Source organism: Barbatula barbatula (genome assembly GCF_947034865.1).
Source record: "Barbatula barbatula genome assembly, chromosome: 21".
In the NCBI taxonomy this organism is placed as follows: Eukaryota; Metazoa; Chordata; class Actinopteri; order Cypriniformes; family Nemacheilidae; genus Barbatula; species Barbatula barbatula.
The window spans coordinates 6,269,727-6,283,279 of NC_136784.1; the positions used below are offsets into that span (position 1 = coordinate 6,269,727).

Here is a 13,553-nt window from a genome sequence, read left to right on the forward strand (position 1 = left end):
TTAGAAGTGTTTCATTCTTGGATTGTATGATTGTTCTATTCGTCCCCGTGGTTTCAAAAAGGAAATATAACGTTACAGAACATTTTACTTTACTTTGATATAATATACTATGTAATATCCTAAGAATGAATTAGGGCTGTGATTGCGGCTTACATCGGTCCACGCCCAGCAGAAAAGCAGTGCTCGGTTCTGTGCTAAACATCCGGGGCTCATTCAGTGGTGTCACTCAAGCCTGCGAAGATGGCGACTACGGGCAGAAATACACTCCTATCGGTTAGCACAAATGTAAATAACAGCACTTCCGAAAGCCAAAATCCCGAGGATGATGACGGGCAGAATTTATGGTAGGCCTTACCGGTTCTTTCCCCCCCATTAAATCTAACATATGTGCGCTCAACGTGTATTTAAGTGGCCCTAAGCCGCATGTGACAGTTGTTAGCCGCTAACTTGCAAATTACCCCAGCCGGGCAGGTACACAGGCCAGCCCGATTCAATGGTCGCATTGATGCTTATTGTGTTTAGATGTGTGGATTTAAAAGCTAACGCCACTCTCTACGTCCAGGTCATCGATATTGAGTGAAGTATCGACGCGATCCCGGTCAAAATTGCCGTCGGGAAAGAATGTGGTGGTTATGGGTGGGTGTTTTTCCCTCTATCATACATAAATGCTGTTTCATGTCTGACGTCCTGCGGATCTGCATCCGTTGTTTCATTGCTATTAAATGACATGTGATTATGGAGTGAATGCAAGGGTTTGCAGAGACCGATGACTCGGTTGAAGCGTGAATGTGTGCACTGATGTGATTTTTTGTTCGCCTTTATTGTTATTACTGAGGGCTCGCCTGAGTGCGCGTCATTGTCTACAGTAGTAACGTTATCCGTCATCCTCAGCGCGCGTGGTGAGAGACGCGTTGAGCTTGAAGCGGAAATGCTATAAGTTAAATAATTTGTTTCATTTTAGAGATTTGCTTGTAGTTCAGCTTTTTAGGTTTTGTTCAATGAGTTGGTTATGCGCAGAAAATCCGCTCTTTTAGACAATGGCTGTCCTCCAATATCCAGCGAGCAGCCTACCAAGACGGCACGTTAAGATATTAATGATGGATGAAAGGATGTCTGATCGTACACGGTGCCTAAAATGCTGTCTTGTTAGGCAGCTAAGTATGTATTGAGACCTTCTATCTAATGTTTACTTCCTCAATGGAAGAATTACTCATTAGACATCAGTAATGACTAAATGTCATGTAAGCTTGGTTTGAATGGTATTGTATTACAGAGTGACTTAGTTGGAGTTATCGTTTTATCTTTGTTTTATGTTATATGTGTTTGTTATGCATACAAAACATTCATTTCCACTTTGTAACAAATCGGTTGTTTTGCTATGTTTGTTTTGTGAGTTTTGTTGTTATTGTAACATATGATGGCTATGTATGTTTTCCAGGATCCGAATGTCTCTTCTTGTGTGCTTATGGCTTGTTTTACAGGTGAGGTGGGTTCTGGTAAGACCACCCTTGTGGCCAAACTACAAGGTGTAGAGGAGTACATGAAGGGGCGGGGTTTAGAGTTCTTGTATTTCAGCGTTCATGATGATGACATTGATGGTGAGAATTAAATCTTTCAAACAAACACGTCAATGCATACCTGGTTGACAGTGTCCATCTTTAAGTGTATATGACCATTTTAAGGAATCTTATGAAATAACTGAGTTTACTTACCTGTAATTAATAACTTTTTTTTCACCAGCTCTACACTAAGAGAGTCAAAGTTACTCTCGTGTTTTACCTGTGAGCCTCTTTTACTGCTGTTTTGTTATTTTTTAGAAAACATTTTTGCTATCCTTGTCAGTTGTCGCAATGTATTTCACACTTTGTGCAAACAGCATTAAATTCAATAATGGCATGCAAAATCCACAGCGACCTCTCACCAGTCTCTGCTGTCTTTTGACAGATCAAACACGGTGTAACGCATGGGTGCTTGACGGAGACCTCTATCACAAAGGCCTCCAAAAGTTCGCCGTGTCGACGGAGAACCTTGCAGACTCGCTGGTTCTGTTTGTGGTGGATCTCTCTCGGCCGTGGCTGGCCCTCGATTCGCTGCAGAAATGGGGCAGTGTGGTGAGGGATTACATGGACAAACTCAGAGTACCTCCTGAAACCATGAGAGAGCTGGAGCACAGATGTGAGTTTTGTGTGTGTGTCTGTGTTTTGCATGATCTTGGGGATGCTTTTTGAGACTGTGAGTCGCTGCAGGCTGCGCTGTATGACATTTCTTCTTCTTGCTTGAATGAGTTTGCACTTCATTGAGGATATTACATAACACTGGTTGAATGTGACTGTGTACGCAGTGGTCAAAGAGTTCCAGGAGTATGTGGAACCAGGAAGTGATCTGGACGGTGTGCCACAGAGAAGGAATCCTGAATCGGAGGAAGAGAGCGTCCTGCTGCCCCTGGGGGACCACACGCTTACACACAACCTGGGCCTGCCTATAGTGGTGGTCTGCACTAAGGTACGTCTACTACATCCATTAACTTTTGTTGTGATTCTTCATTTAAATTTGTTTTAAAAAGCAATCTGAGTTTTTAAGAAATATTTTTATGTACAAAAGTACATAAGGTGGTTTGGTTTTGGACTTGAGTTGCATTAACACTTTTTTTTACAAATATGCCACTACAGTTATTTATATAAAAAACGTCAAACACTTTTATCCGACGCAAATTACAAATTTATCCAATTACAAAATAATTAACCTCTCATTCTCTCTCTCTCGCGCTCTTTCTGCAGTGTGATGCGATCAGCACTTTGGAGAAGGAGCACGATTATAAAGACGAGCACTTAGATTTCATCCAGTCTCACATCCGACAATTCTGTCTGCAATGTATCCTTAAACATCAGTTATTTGTGTAATCAGTGTTGTACTTAATGTTCAAGAGTTTGTGTTTTGTGTGTGTCTGAAGGGGCAGCACTGGTCAAAGAATTACATCGTAATGTCTCGTTTAACAGCTGAATAAAAATCTAATCACCAGAGGCAAAATGGCTGCCTTTCAAAAATCAATTAGAGAATGATACTGGAGAGCCCGGATATTTATGCTTATAAGGTCTCAATGTGTTCTCCTTTACAAGTAGTGTTTCAGATGGGGCAGCACTACTCTACACATCCATGAAGGAGAACAAAAATCTAGACTTGTTATATAAATACCTCGTTCACAGGTTATACGGCTTTCCCTTCGACATCCCAGCTCAGGTGGTGGAGAAAGACTCAGTGTTTATGTAAGTGCTACAGGTGCAGTTTATACTAGAAGAGGGTCTCTTGACTGATGACCCAAAACTGTTTAATATCAAATAAAGCAACTTTTTTCTATCTTACCATACATTTTTTAATTGTAATGACATTTTTATTTCAAACTACATTGAGAAATATTTGTATTTTCTTACATATTTTGGGGTCTTGACCTGTCTGGTTGGGTCCTGGAAGGAAAATGAAGGAGAACCTTGATTTAAAGAAACAATGCATGAAAGTGCTAACGTTTAAATGGTGTTTTTGAAATGTTTGTGTCTCACTTTCAGTCCGTCAGGATGGGACAATGAAAAAAAGATTGCCATCTTGCATGAAAATTTCCAGACATTAAAAGCTGATGAAAATTTTGAAGATGTAATAGTGAAACCTCCAGTTAGAAAGGTGAGAACTCTTTTTATCTTCCAGACTTTTCTTTATAGAACCTCTTTTAATGTACAAGCACTCATGTCTGGCATTGCTTTCCAGTTTGTACACGAGAAGGAAGTTCAAGCTGAAGATGACCAAGTTTTTCTAGTAAAGTTGCAGGTATTGTTGCTATGTTTAATGTTTGCACGGTATTATAAACAGTTTCCCACGTTTAGGGTAATATAACTTAGTTCTTAGCAATGTAACCTTTTTAAAAGATTTAAATTTACCACAAAACCCATAGATTCAATTTTCCTGAATAAAACTATGCTTTGTAAAATTGAGATTCACAGGGAATCTAGTTCGCTAATCCTGGGTAACCAGAAGAGTCAAGAATGAGACATAAAAAGTGAAAAATATTTTTCTTTCTCAGTCTCTCTTAGCCAAACAGCCTCCAGTCACTGCAGGAAGGCCAGTGGTGAGTGTCTTTATAGAACATTTTAACCCAAACGATTTCATCCTAGTATCTTGCAAACAACATGCGATCATGAAATACATATAGATTTTTAAGATATGTATGCATTTAAAATTTTTGAATTATTAAAATATAAAGAATACAAAAAATCTATCATTAAATTGTATAATTCTGTATGTTTATAGATACACTGAGCTCTAAAATAGTTTAGATTATTTTAGAAAATAACTCTAAAACATTTTTTTGTGTTTAACAGGACCCAACAAACAGAGCCCCTACAGGCTCACCGAGGACGACCAACCGTGCAGCAGCGGCCAACGTGGCAAACGTCATGCCCATGCAATCAGGTACAAAGAAGATTGATCCCAACATGAAAGGTGTGTATGAGAGCGACGCGTGCAGGACGTTCTCCATCCTTTCCTTCACGTTCTCACCGGGGGCTGCATCTTCTGCTTTCCAACTACTAGGAGCACCGCTTTTGAATCACACTTCCTCCTCCTCCTTCCTGGGGATTTATTATCTGGATCTGGTTTTCAGATTATTAACACCCACTCATCTTGACAACAATATAACCTGCCTACCATCCTCTTCCATGTCTTTATGTGTAGATAGAGGGGCCACAATAATGAATTGACTTTTTTATTCATATATGCAGATGAGAAATACTTAACTTTCATGGGTTTGGATAAGAAAATTGCTGCCCATGTTTGAAGAGGATTAAGAGCTTGTTGGTTTTAGTGTGGCTTTGGCCGTTTTCCTTGCTTATTCACGTTAAATGTCTCCCTCAGACTCTTATCTCGACTGCCTTTCAGCATGTTTTTAATTCCAGTTCAGGGTTTTTAGTAGTTTGTGCTAATCTGAGCCTTTTTTTTATTTAATGCCTGGGCGGAAAGCTTGTCTTAACCTGTATGATTGTACTAATTGTGTTGTTTCTTCATGTGGCAGGTGGTCAGACCAGCGAGGGCGTGCTGGCCAACTTCTTCAACAGTCTGCTGACTAAGAAAGCAGGCTCACCCAGCCCAGGCACTCCGCCCACAGGGGGAGGGGGTAACACACCGGGGTCAGTCCGCAAGTCAGGTGAGATGATTGTCTGCTTTTTACACATTTATTTCTTCATTTGTATCCGTGCCGGCTCTCAGAGTGGATTTAAAGTGTTTTGAACAGTGTAGCGTAAGGTTCATAATTAAACTTTCTACAAAATAGAACTCCACTGTTTTCAATATCAGCATCCTAAAAAGTCAGACAGTCAACGTGAAAAAATGCTGAGCTTTAAAAAGTTCACAATTAGCTAAAAAGCTTTCGAGTTTTATTCTCAATTTGAAAACACATCAAATGTTTTTTTTTTCATCTTGTACATGAGTGAGGTCATGTTTGTCCTCTGTTGTCCATTATAATTTTTTTAATTGTCCTTTTGGTTTCTTTCCCTCCTCCACATTTATCCCCATCCCAGATCTTTGACATCAGTGACGGTAAAATATAATAAATATATATTTGGTTATCTCTGCATGTGCAGCTAAAACTCTTGAAAAGCACTGTCACCCTTGCTAACCATCCAAGCTGACGTGCTGTCACTCTCATTGTTCATGCTGTGCCTATAGCAGATGAGTATTAAAACTAATAACAGAAGATGTTAAAGGAATTTGTTTACATGCAAACATGTCAACTCTTTAAATTGCTAAATCTACAGTTACATAATTTAGCTTGCATGTTCAAAGACTAACACCGTTATTCAGTCTCGCGTAGATCTGAGATCTGATTTTAGCTCAGATCTTTAGCCATATTTTGCTTTTGCATCTACATTTGTTTTTGAACCCATAATGCTTGATTTTATGAGAGTGTATTGAAGGTAAAGACCCCAGTATCCTCTCCAAAAGATCACTGTATCCCTTAAATATTCTGTACATGCTTTTTTATTTTTTACAAATGACCCTCTTCCCTTCATGTGTATGTATGATGAGTGAGTAACAACATTGCTGAAGTAGTGTGCACTTTGCCCATCAGCCATCACTTTTAACCCCTTCAAACTGTCTTCTATCATGTGTGTAAGCAAGGGGATGTTGGCCACGTTAAGGTGTGTGTCCATGCAACACTCTCCATCGCTTGCATCCAAAATGTCTCTCTAACCAGTTCTGTGTTCCCTGAAGCTATCATCTTGTCAGCATGACTCTTCCAGCACACATATAAGTTACATACTGTATGTCATGCATGTTTGTCTCTTGTACTGTCTGTCCTTTATACAACACACAGCTCCACTTCGGAAGAGCCACTGTCCTGCAGAGTTTAGCTCCGACCTTAATCAAATAAATTCTGAACGTATATAGCCTTTTAGACGCAACAACGAATGCTTTGTCCTGTGGACATGTCATCGCTGCCGCCATATTGGGTAGGGCAAGACTGCCCTTTAAATGTATGTATCTATTAATGTTTATGTCTTGCCTTCCCCTTCCTAATATGGCGGCGTCTATGTATGTCTTCTATCCAGAAGCCCTTGATAAATGTGTTTGATAAGTGTTTGAACTAAACTTGAAGGGACAGTCGCTCTTCAAAACTGGAATTAAATATCCCTGACCAAGTGTCTTTAACTTGCATGCTCGCTCGTTTGTAATTCAAACTAGGGTCAGGCAGTACGACACTACATTTTATACAACAGTGTCAAGCAAAAGGGATTTTGATATACAGTAATAGTGGATATATTTGGTTAACTAGGGTTTAGTGAACTAATTCTTTCAAGGTGCAATCCATAATCATTCCTAGGCTGTTTGCTATCGCTATTATTGGCAGAGGTGAGATGGCATACCTTTCAACAGTCTTGCAAACTTTTGTATTTGGCATGAGCAATCGTTTTTGAATTTAATTTGAAAAAGTATTGTGAATTGTACCTTTTATAAATACTGGATTAGCAGTGTTGTGCATGGTTGTATGTTTCCTACGTTTTCGAAAGCATTTCTAAGCACTTCATGTCATTAACACAATGAATGCGTGAGTCTGTATGCGTGTGCAGATCCAATGAACACTTTTTTTTCTTACTTTTCTCCAAAAATCATCTTTGTGAAATATACGTTATTCCAGTCTCTGATCTTTTGGCTAAAATTACAAAGAAAGATGCAATTGTTCTTATTTTTTCTCCCCTACCCCCTCATCTACTAAATTGTTGGCTCACAATAACTGCCACACTAAAGCTTTGACTTTATTTTATATGTATTTTACTACTGCTTTTGAAATACTGACTTTGGTTAAAGGGACAGTTCAGCCAAAAATGAAAATTCTCTCATTTCTTAGTTTGTCATTGAAAGTCTGTATATGATCTGTGGAACACAAAAATGTTTTGAGAAATGCGGTTTTGTGTGCATACAGTGGGCGTCAATTGAGGCTGATGTGGTCTGGTTACCAACGTTCCTTAAAATATTTTTTGTGTTCTGGAGACTTAAATAAGTCATACATATTTGGAATGACATGAGTAAATGCTGTAAGAAGGTTTATTTTTGGCTGAACTGTCCCTTTAATACAGTTTCCAGTTAACAAACAGCTGGTCAGTAATTTTGGTTTGCGACTGTACTGACACAAACTGATTCGCTCTGTATCTTGGTTATCGCAGGCTCTAAATTGGGGTTGACAGACGTCCAGGCTGAACTGGACCGGATCTCCAACAAATCTGACCTGGACTCGGCCCCTAACGCCACCACGCCGCCTGCTGAAAACGATGAATCCTGAACAAGAGGCGGGGTCTATTTACTGTCAAGCCCCTCCACATACACTGCTCTCTCCACCCCCCTGCCACCTCTCGTCCCTTCCTCTCCCTTGCCCTTCTCTTGCTCTTGTTCAGAGGGGGATTTATTCCCGTTTATTCCTTGTAAGGCCAGTGACTTGAAGCTGCATGTCGGGCAAATTAAGATGCTACGTCTGTCTCCACACATATGCGCACATGTACAGCGGATGATTCTGTAAAACGCAGAGACAGAAAGAATGAGGACTGATGTAGAAATGAAGGACACTAGATCAGTGTTGGACACTAACAGCGAGACTTAGAGAGGAAATTAGGATGTAGAGTGAAGTCAAATTAGAAAGTTTTATGAGGTTTAGACATTTGTTTATATGTATGCGAGTTAGATTCTTCAGCTTTTGGTTGCAATTATCTTCCTGTAAGAGAAGAACCTTGTACGTCTACCATGAATTTCACTCGGCTTCTGACAAACAAACATGTTTACTTCTCTAAACGTCTTATTATGCCTCATCTGAACATAAAATAAAGGGAAGCATCACATTTCAGTCACAGTAGTGAGAGACATAATCAAACAATGTGTTTCATTTCATGAAATGGTTGTTATTAGCACTCTTTAAGGGATAGTTCACCCAAAAATGACAATTCTTTATTTACTCCCTGCATGTATGCTGTTTTATGCTTTGAATCTTAACAGGATAGTTCACCCAAAAATGAAAATTCTGTAACTTACCCACTCTCAAGCAGTTCTGAACCTGTAAATGTTGTTTTTCTGCTGAACACAAAGATATTTGAAAGAATGCTTGGCAAACAGTTCTGGGGCACTATTGACTTCCATCGTAGGGAAGAAAACTACTATGGTACTCAATGGTGCCCCAGAACCGAACTATTCTTTAAAATATCTTCTTTTGTGTTCAACAGAACAAAGAATTGTATACTGTGTTGGAACAACTTGAGGGTCAGTAAATAACAGAATTTTCATTTTTGGGTGAACTGTCCCTTTAATGCAGCTCATTTCCAAACGCACTCAAAAAAGCTCTGAAATGGGCTAAAAACACTATCGATGAAGCAACCTAAATTTTGTAATGTTATTCACTGTAAATCTTTGCTTCCGGTCCATCTCTGTCTTATTATTTCCTCCACATATTAAAACTGGCATGTGGCATTTAATAATAAACCATCTGCAGATGAGATTGAGTTAGAGATTTGGTGGATAGACCATTTACAGCAAAGGAGCGACTTTAATATGGATTCATTTACACATAGCTATTGTACTTGGAATATAACACATAAGTTGTATAAAAAAACTGCATAAAGATTTGTAAAATTTCGCTGATGATAACAGTATAGGATTTCGAAACAACATAAGCGTAGTAAATAATGACAGATTTTTCATTTTGTGTTGAGCTACATTCCTTAAATCCTCACATACTCATTCGCTTTCTAAATTGTGAGTGAATTAAACAGGACCAGTTACTGCAGAACAACGACACTGACATGATTTTAGTACTATTTACTAATACTGATAACATTTGAAGGTTTTATTGCTGCTGAGAAATTGTTAATGGCGTCACCTATTTGTAGTCGTGTCGCTGCGTACAGTAAACGTATCTAAATATTGCACTATTACAAAATAGTAGGCAATGACACTGTAAATGTAATTATCTTATACAATAGCAGAGTAGTAAGTTTTGAAGAAATACTTTACTGGCCGACGCAGCATGTAAAGGTTTTCACTTATATGTGGTGTATGAAGTCACGTATTTAAGCTCAAACACAAATCTTAAGCTTTGAGCATTTATCATTGCTGATGGGACGGACAACTATGTTCATTTTTAAAAAATGTCTTGTTTGTTTTCTACGTTTATAAGAGCTTTTGAAAAATGTACGTTCCTGTGTATGTGTCCTCATCGCTCAACTACAGGCGGTTATGGCACTGTTTATTAATGGTTGCAATCTAGATCATGCAAATGAGATCAGTATTACTAGTCTTTTCATTGGTGTATGTAAGCGTGCGTGTCCGGTTCTTTATGAGCTAAAAGAGTAATTCAGGAGGAGACCAAGTGAAATTGTCTAGAAATTGCTAAGGGGAGGGGTGGAGACGCAGAGGTGGCCGGGCAGGTGAGATATGTGAATTCACCCTCACCTGCATGTACAGTCATCAACCAAACTTCCTACTAGAGGAGGAGGAGGGGGATTGTAAAAAACATACGCTAATATGGTCCTGTAATTTCACAAGATGTAGTGATGTTTCTCTGGATCAGGTCTGTAATCATTCTATTAAAGTTGTATTTATTGGGAAAGGCTGCTGTTGTCGGTCATTTGTGTGGGTAGAGGAAATGGATGAAAGATTTGTGGTGATAAGACACCAGTGTTGTCTTTCAAACGTTTGCTCAACATCACTTACAAATTGTACGTTTTTCCTGAATAGTTGTATTAATACAGACTGATATTAATTTGAGATTATTAACAGGAAACGAGTCAATAAATGTGAAGAACAAAATAATGCTGTTTGTAATATTAGAAATATGCTGCGTTCAATTATTTATAGACTGTATTTTTTTGTGTTATGCAAAGTTGGACAAGGATGTTGATGGTTTTTTAGTACATTAAACCTTTTGGAAAAAACAAGCTACAGTGCAAATATCATGACGATTTCCAACACATTTTATATGATGCAAGTAAGAATTTACATTTAAAGGCACATTCAAAGCACAAGTTAAGACATTCGATGTCTGTTCATTCATAGTCAAGTTTGACTTGAAACTGTATCCCATCACACATCAGCTTTATTCTCCTCTGCTTTTCCAGGATTTAAAACTGAAGAATGCACTACCAACATAACTCAGAGAAATGAGGAATGCAAAAAACTGGAACAGAGAAAAAAAGACAAGATAATCTTAAAAATCCAAGACAAAATAAAAAGTGTATATTTGGTTTTTAGGGCTCTGTATGGAAAGCCATTAGCTATATGCCTCAAAAGTATGAAATGAGATAATTACCGTTGAAGCTGCCCAGCACTTGTAATCATGATGACCTTTTACCTCTCGATCTACCATTGTTGCCTCAACAATAGAAGCAGACATGTACATTAGGGCCGCACTACAGTTGAAAACAAGAACCTGAGACATGGAGAACAACAGTTAGTTTTGACAATTAGAACTGCAATACGTTCCTTCAAAATAGGTTAGCTATGTTGTCAATCTGATAACTAGGGATGGTTAAGACTAAAGGCATATAGCTAATGTTTTAAAATAATAGTTCACCTCAAAATCAAAATAGTGTTATTTGTTACTCGCCCACGTTACGTTCAGCATGTTTAAGACCTCTGGACGTCTTCGGAACACATATAAAATTATTTTGGATGACATCTGAGAGATCCCAGGCCTCCTCATAGACATGGATGTAGTTGTTGTCAAGGTTCAGAAAAGTACTAAAGACATTGATAAATTGGTCATAGTGGTTCAATAGATTTTTTTTGAGGTGACAAGAATACTTTGAGTGAAAAACATACCACAACAATGACTTTGATCAATATATTCTCCTCTTTCTTGCAGCAAGCTCTCCTGTCTTGTCAGTCTACGGTGCGCATTCAGAAGAGCACTTCGACACATGCACATTCGGTTTGAGAATATATCAAAGTCGCTATTTTGGTTAGTTTTGGCACATAAAGTATTCTCGTCGCTTCAAAAAATTCAGTTGAGCCACTATGAGCGTATGGACCAATTTTACGATGTCTTTAGTACTTTTCTGGACCTTGACAACAACTATAACCATGATGTCTATGAGGAGGCCTGGAATTTCTCGGATGTCACCTAAAATGTCTTTATTTGTGTTCCGAAGACGCCGGGAGGTCTTAAAACACGTTGAACATCATGCGGGTGAGTAAATAATAACTCAATTTAGATTTTGATGTGAACTTTTCCTTTAAGACAAACCGTTTCAAAATTCTTTGATGTTTTTCTTTTCCATTTCAGAATTGAATTGTATAAAACTGCACTGACCACGGTTGTCCAATGCTCATGTCGGATTTGTCTATTGGCCAGGCTGATAATGAGGAGAAAGAGCGTAAGAAGCCAACAGAAGACGGACACAAACATCACCCATCCAAATGGAGAAAATCGGAAATACTCTGTGCTTGCGATCAGAGTCCACACCAGCAGCCCCAAAATCTGGAGAACAGAAACACCTTATAATGCTTTTAAATAGTTGATCCTTGGAAAAAAAATACGTAAACGTACCATAGTAGGAATAATGCATTTGTAAATGTCTTTGTTCACAAAGAATACATTTTAAAGAATGTAGGAAAGTTTTGTGGCACTTTTGACCACCATAGCAATTTTCTACTATGATAGACAATGGTGACTAGGAACTGTTTGCATTCTTCCAAATATATTTCTCTGTGTTCCTCAGATGAATTTTATACAGATTTGGAACAACTCGAGAGTGATGACAGCATTTTTATTTTTGGGTGAACTGTCACTTTAAACCGCATTGTCAGTGCCATTTAAATACAAAGCACAATGCCACATCCTACAAAAGTCTGACCTTATCTCCCCTGCACTGAGATCTAAAGAAATCTGCTAGATAACTGGAAGCCGACTACTTCCTGTTGAATACAGAGACTGGTGTTTTGAAAGTATGCTAACTTTGTGCAAATAGTGCAAACAGTCGTATTTCTTGCAAAACAGTAAAATTGCACATACAATCACTTGAAGAGTTGTATTAACGTGTGGTAACGCAAAATCAATACCACCTCCCTCAACCAATTGTGTGCATTTCGGGTGTATGAACTTGACACTTTTGCACAACCTTATTTTTGCGAGGAAACTAGCCTACGTTCGGTTGCATAGCAACCACGCCGTGACCCTCCAGCGCGCTCAACAAAGCGTTATTCTGCTCGTGCAAATTCCAGTGATGGCGCATTAGGAATGAAAAGAGAAAACATTACTAAACGGCCAACCGTAGGGGAACATACTTTTTTTATCAAAGCATTTACAGCAAGTATTTGTACCTCAAATAATTGAAAGAAAGAGAAAAAAGTTTAATTACCACTTCAACAACGATGAGGTACTTAGGCACGTTCTGCATGGACTGTTTGTCATGCCACGGAGTGTCTTCCGTGCTCGCATTCCCGCACTCCAGGTAGGAACTGCTAGTTGTAGTTATTACAGGTCTGCAGTTGAGATTCTCCGCCATAGATGCAACCCAAAGTCTTTATATTCTCTAAGATGTTAAGTGTTTGTCCCGCGTAGATACGAACTGCATCCCAATCGCTTAATACATCACCTTAATTTGCGTAGATACGAACTGCATCCCAATCGCTTAATACATCACCTTAATTTGCGTAGATACGAACTGCATCCCAATCGCTTAATACATCATCTTAATGCCGGTATAACGTTCGCGCGAGCGGATGATAGCAGAACCATACTTTTCAACTCATAAAGTTTGGATTAACATAATGTTTATTTGAATACTGAGGTTGAAGATAAATGGACTCCGCCTACATCCCACCCCATCCTCCACATTCCAGCGAGCATAGTGAGCTTCCTCTATTCAAATATACACCTGCCGTAGAGAGGGTGAGAATAGCGGATATGGTAACTCATTCAATTTTAGGAAGATACGAACTCGACATGTATGTCCTAAACAGGACAGCAAAATAATAGTATTATATGTCAAAAGTAAGAGGAAAGTTTAAGTTATGTGCATGCCTTATCA

At 38.7% G+C, this 13,553-nt stretch overlaps 2 protein-coding genes across 6 annotated transcripts; one reads left to right on the forward strand and one right to left on the reverse strand.

Moving 5' to 3' along the window:
• The first annotated feature begins 151 nt into the window (after positions 1 to 151).
• dync1li1 (dynein, cytoplasmic 1, light intermediate chain 1) lies at positions 152 to 10,135 on the forward strand. Of its 5 annotated transcripts, none has more exons than XM_079484740.1 (14): positions 152 to 344; positions 563 to 636; positions 1,482 to 1,598; positions 1,945 to 2,175; positions 2,342 to 2,502; positions 2,778 to 2,871; positions 3,128 to 3,263; positions 3,561 to 3,672; positions 3,757 to 3,816; positions 4,070 to 4,114; positions 4,368 to 4,458; positions 5,057 to 5,188; positions 5,562 to 5,580; positions 7,707 to 10,129. In XM_079484740.1, exons 1-13 carry the CDS (start codon positions 241 to 243, stop codon positions 5,567 to 5,569), a joined length of 1,365 nt encoding a protein of 454 aa, XP_079340866.1. In that variant the 5' UTR covers positions 152 to 240; the 3' UTR covers positions 5,570 to 5,580; positions 7,707 to 10,129. The 5 variants fall into 5 exon arrangements, with proteins under 5 accessions (XP_079340866.1, XP_079340863.1, XP_079340864.1 ...); XM_079484739.1 differs by having other exon boundaries at positions 231 to 344; positions 4,368 to 4,488; XM_079484737.1 differs by lacking the exon at positions 5,562 to 5,580 and having other exon boundaries at positions 171 to 344; positions 4,368 to 4,488.
• Positions 10,136 to 10,477: 342 nt separating this feature from the next.
• Positions 10,478 to 13,310, reverse strand: LOC306910847 (CKLF-like MARVEL transmembrane domain-containing protein 8). Its single transcript, XM_079485710.1, has 5 exons — positions 13,185 to 13,310; positions 12,882 to 13,091; positions 11,834 to 12,001; positions 10,832 to 10,951; positions 10,478 to 10,699 (listed from the first exon to the last, which is right to left on the reverse strand). The coding sequence occupies exons 2-5, from the start codon at positions 13,026 to 13,028 to the stop codon at positions 10,619 to 10,621; spliced, it is 516 nt and encodes a 171-aa protein (XP_079341836.1). The 5' UTR covers positions 13,029 to 13,091; positions 13,185 to 13,310; the 3' UTR covers positions 10,478 to 10,618.
• Between the last annotated feature and the right edge of the window lie 243 nt (positions 13,311 to 13,553).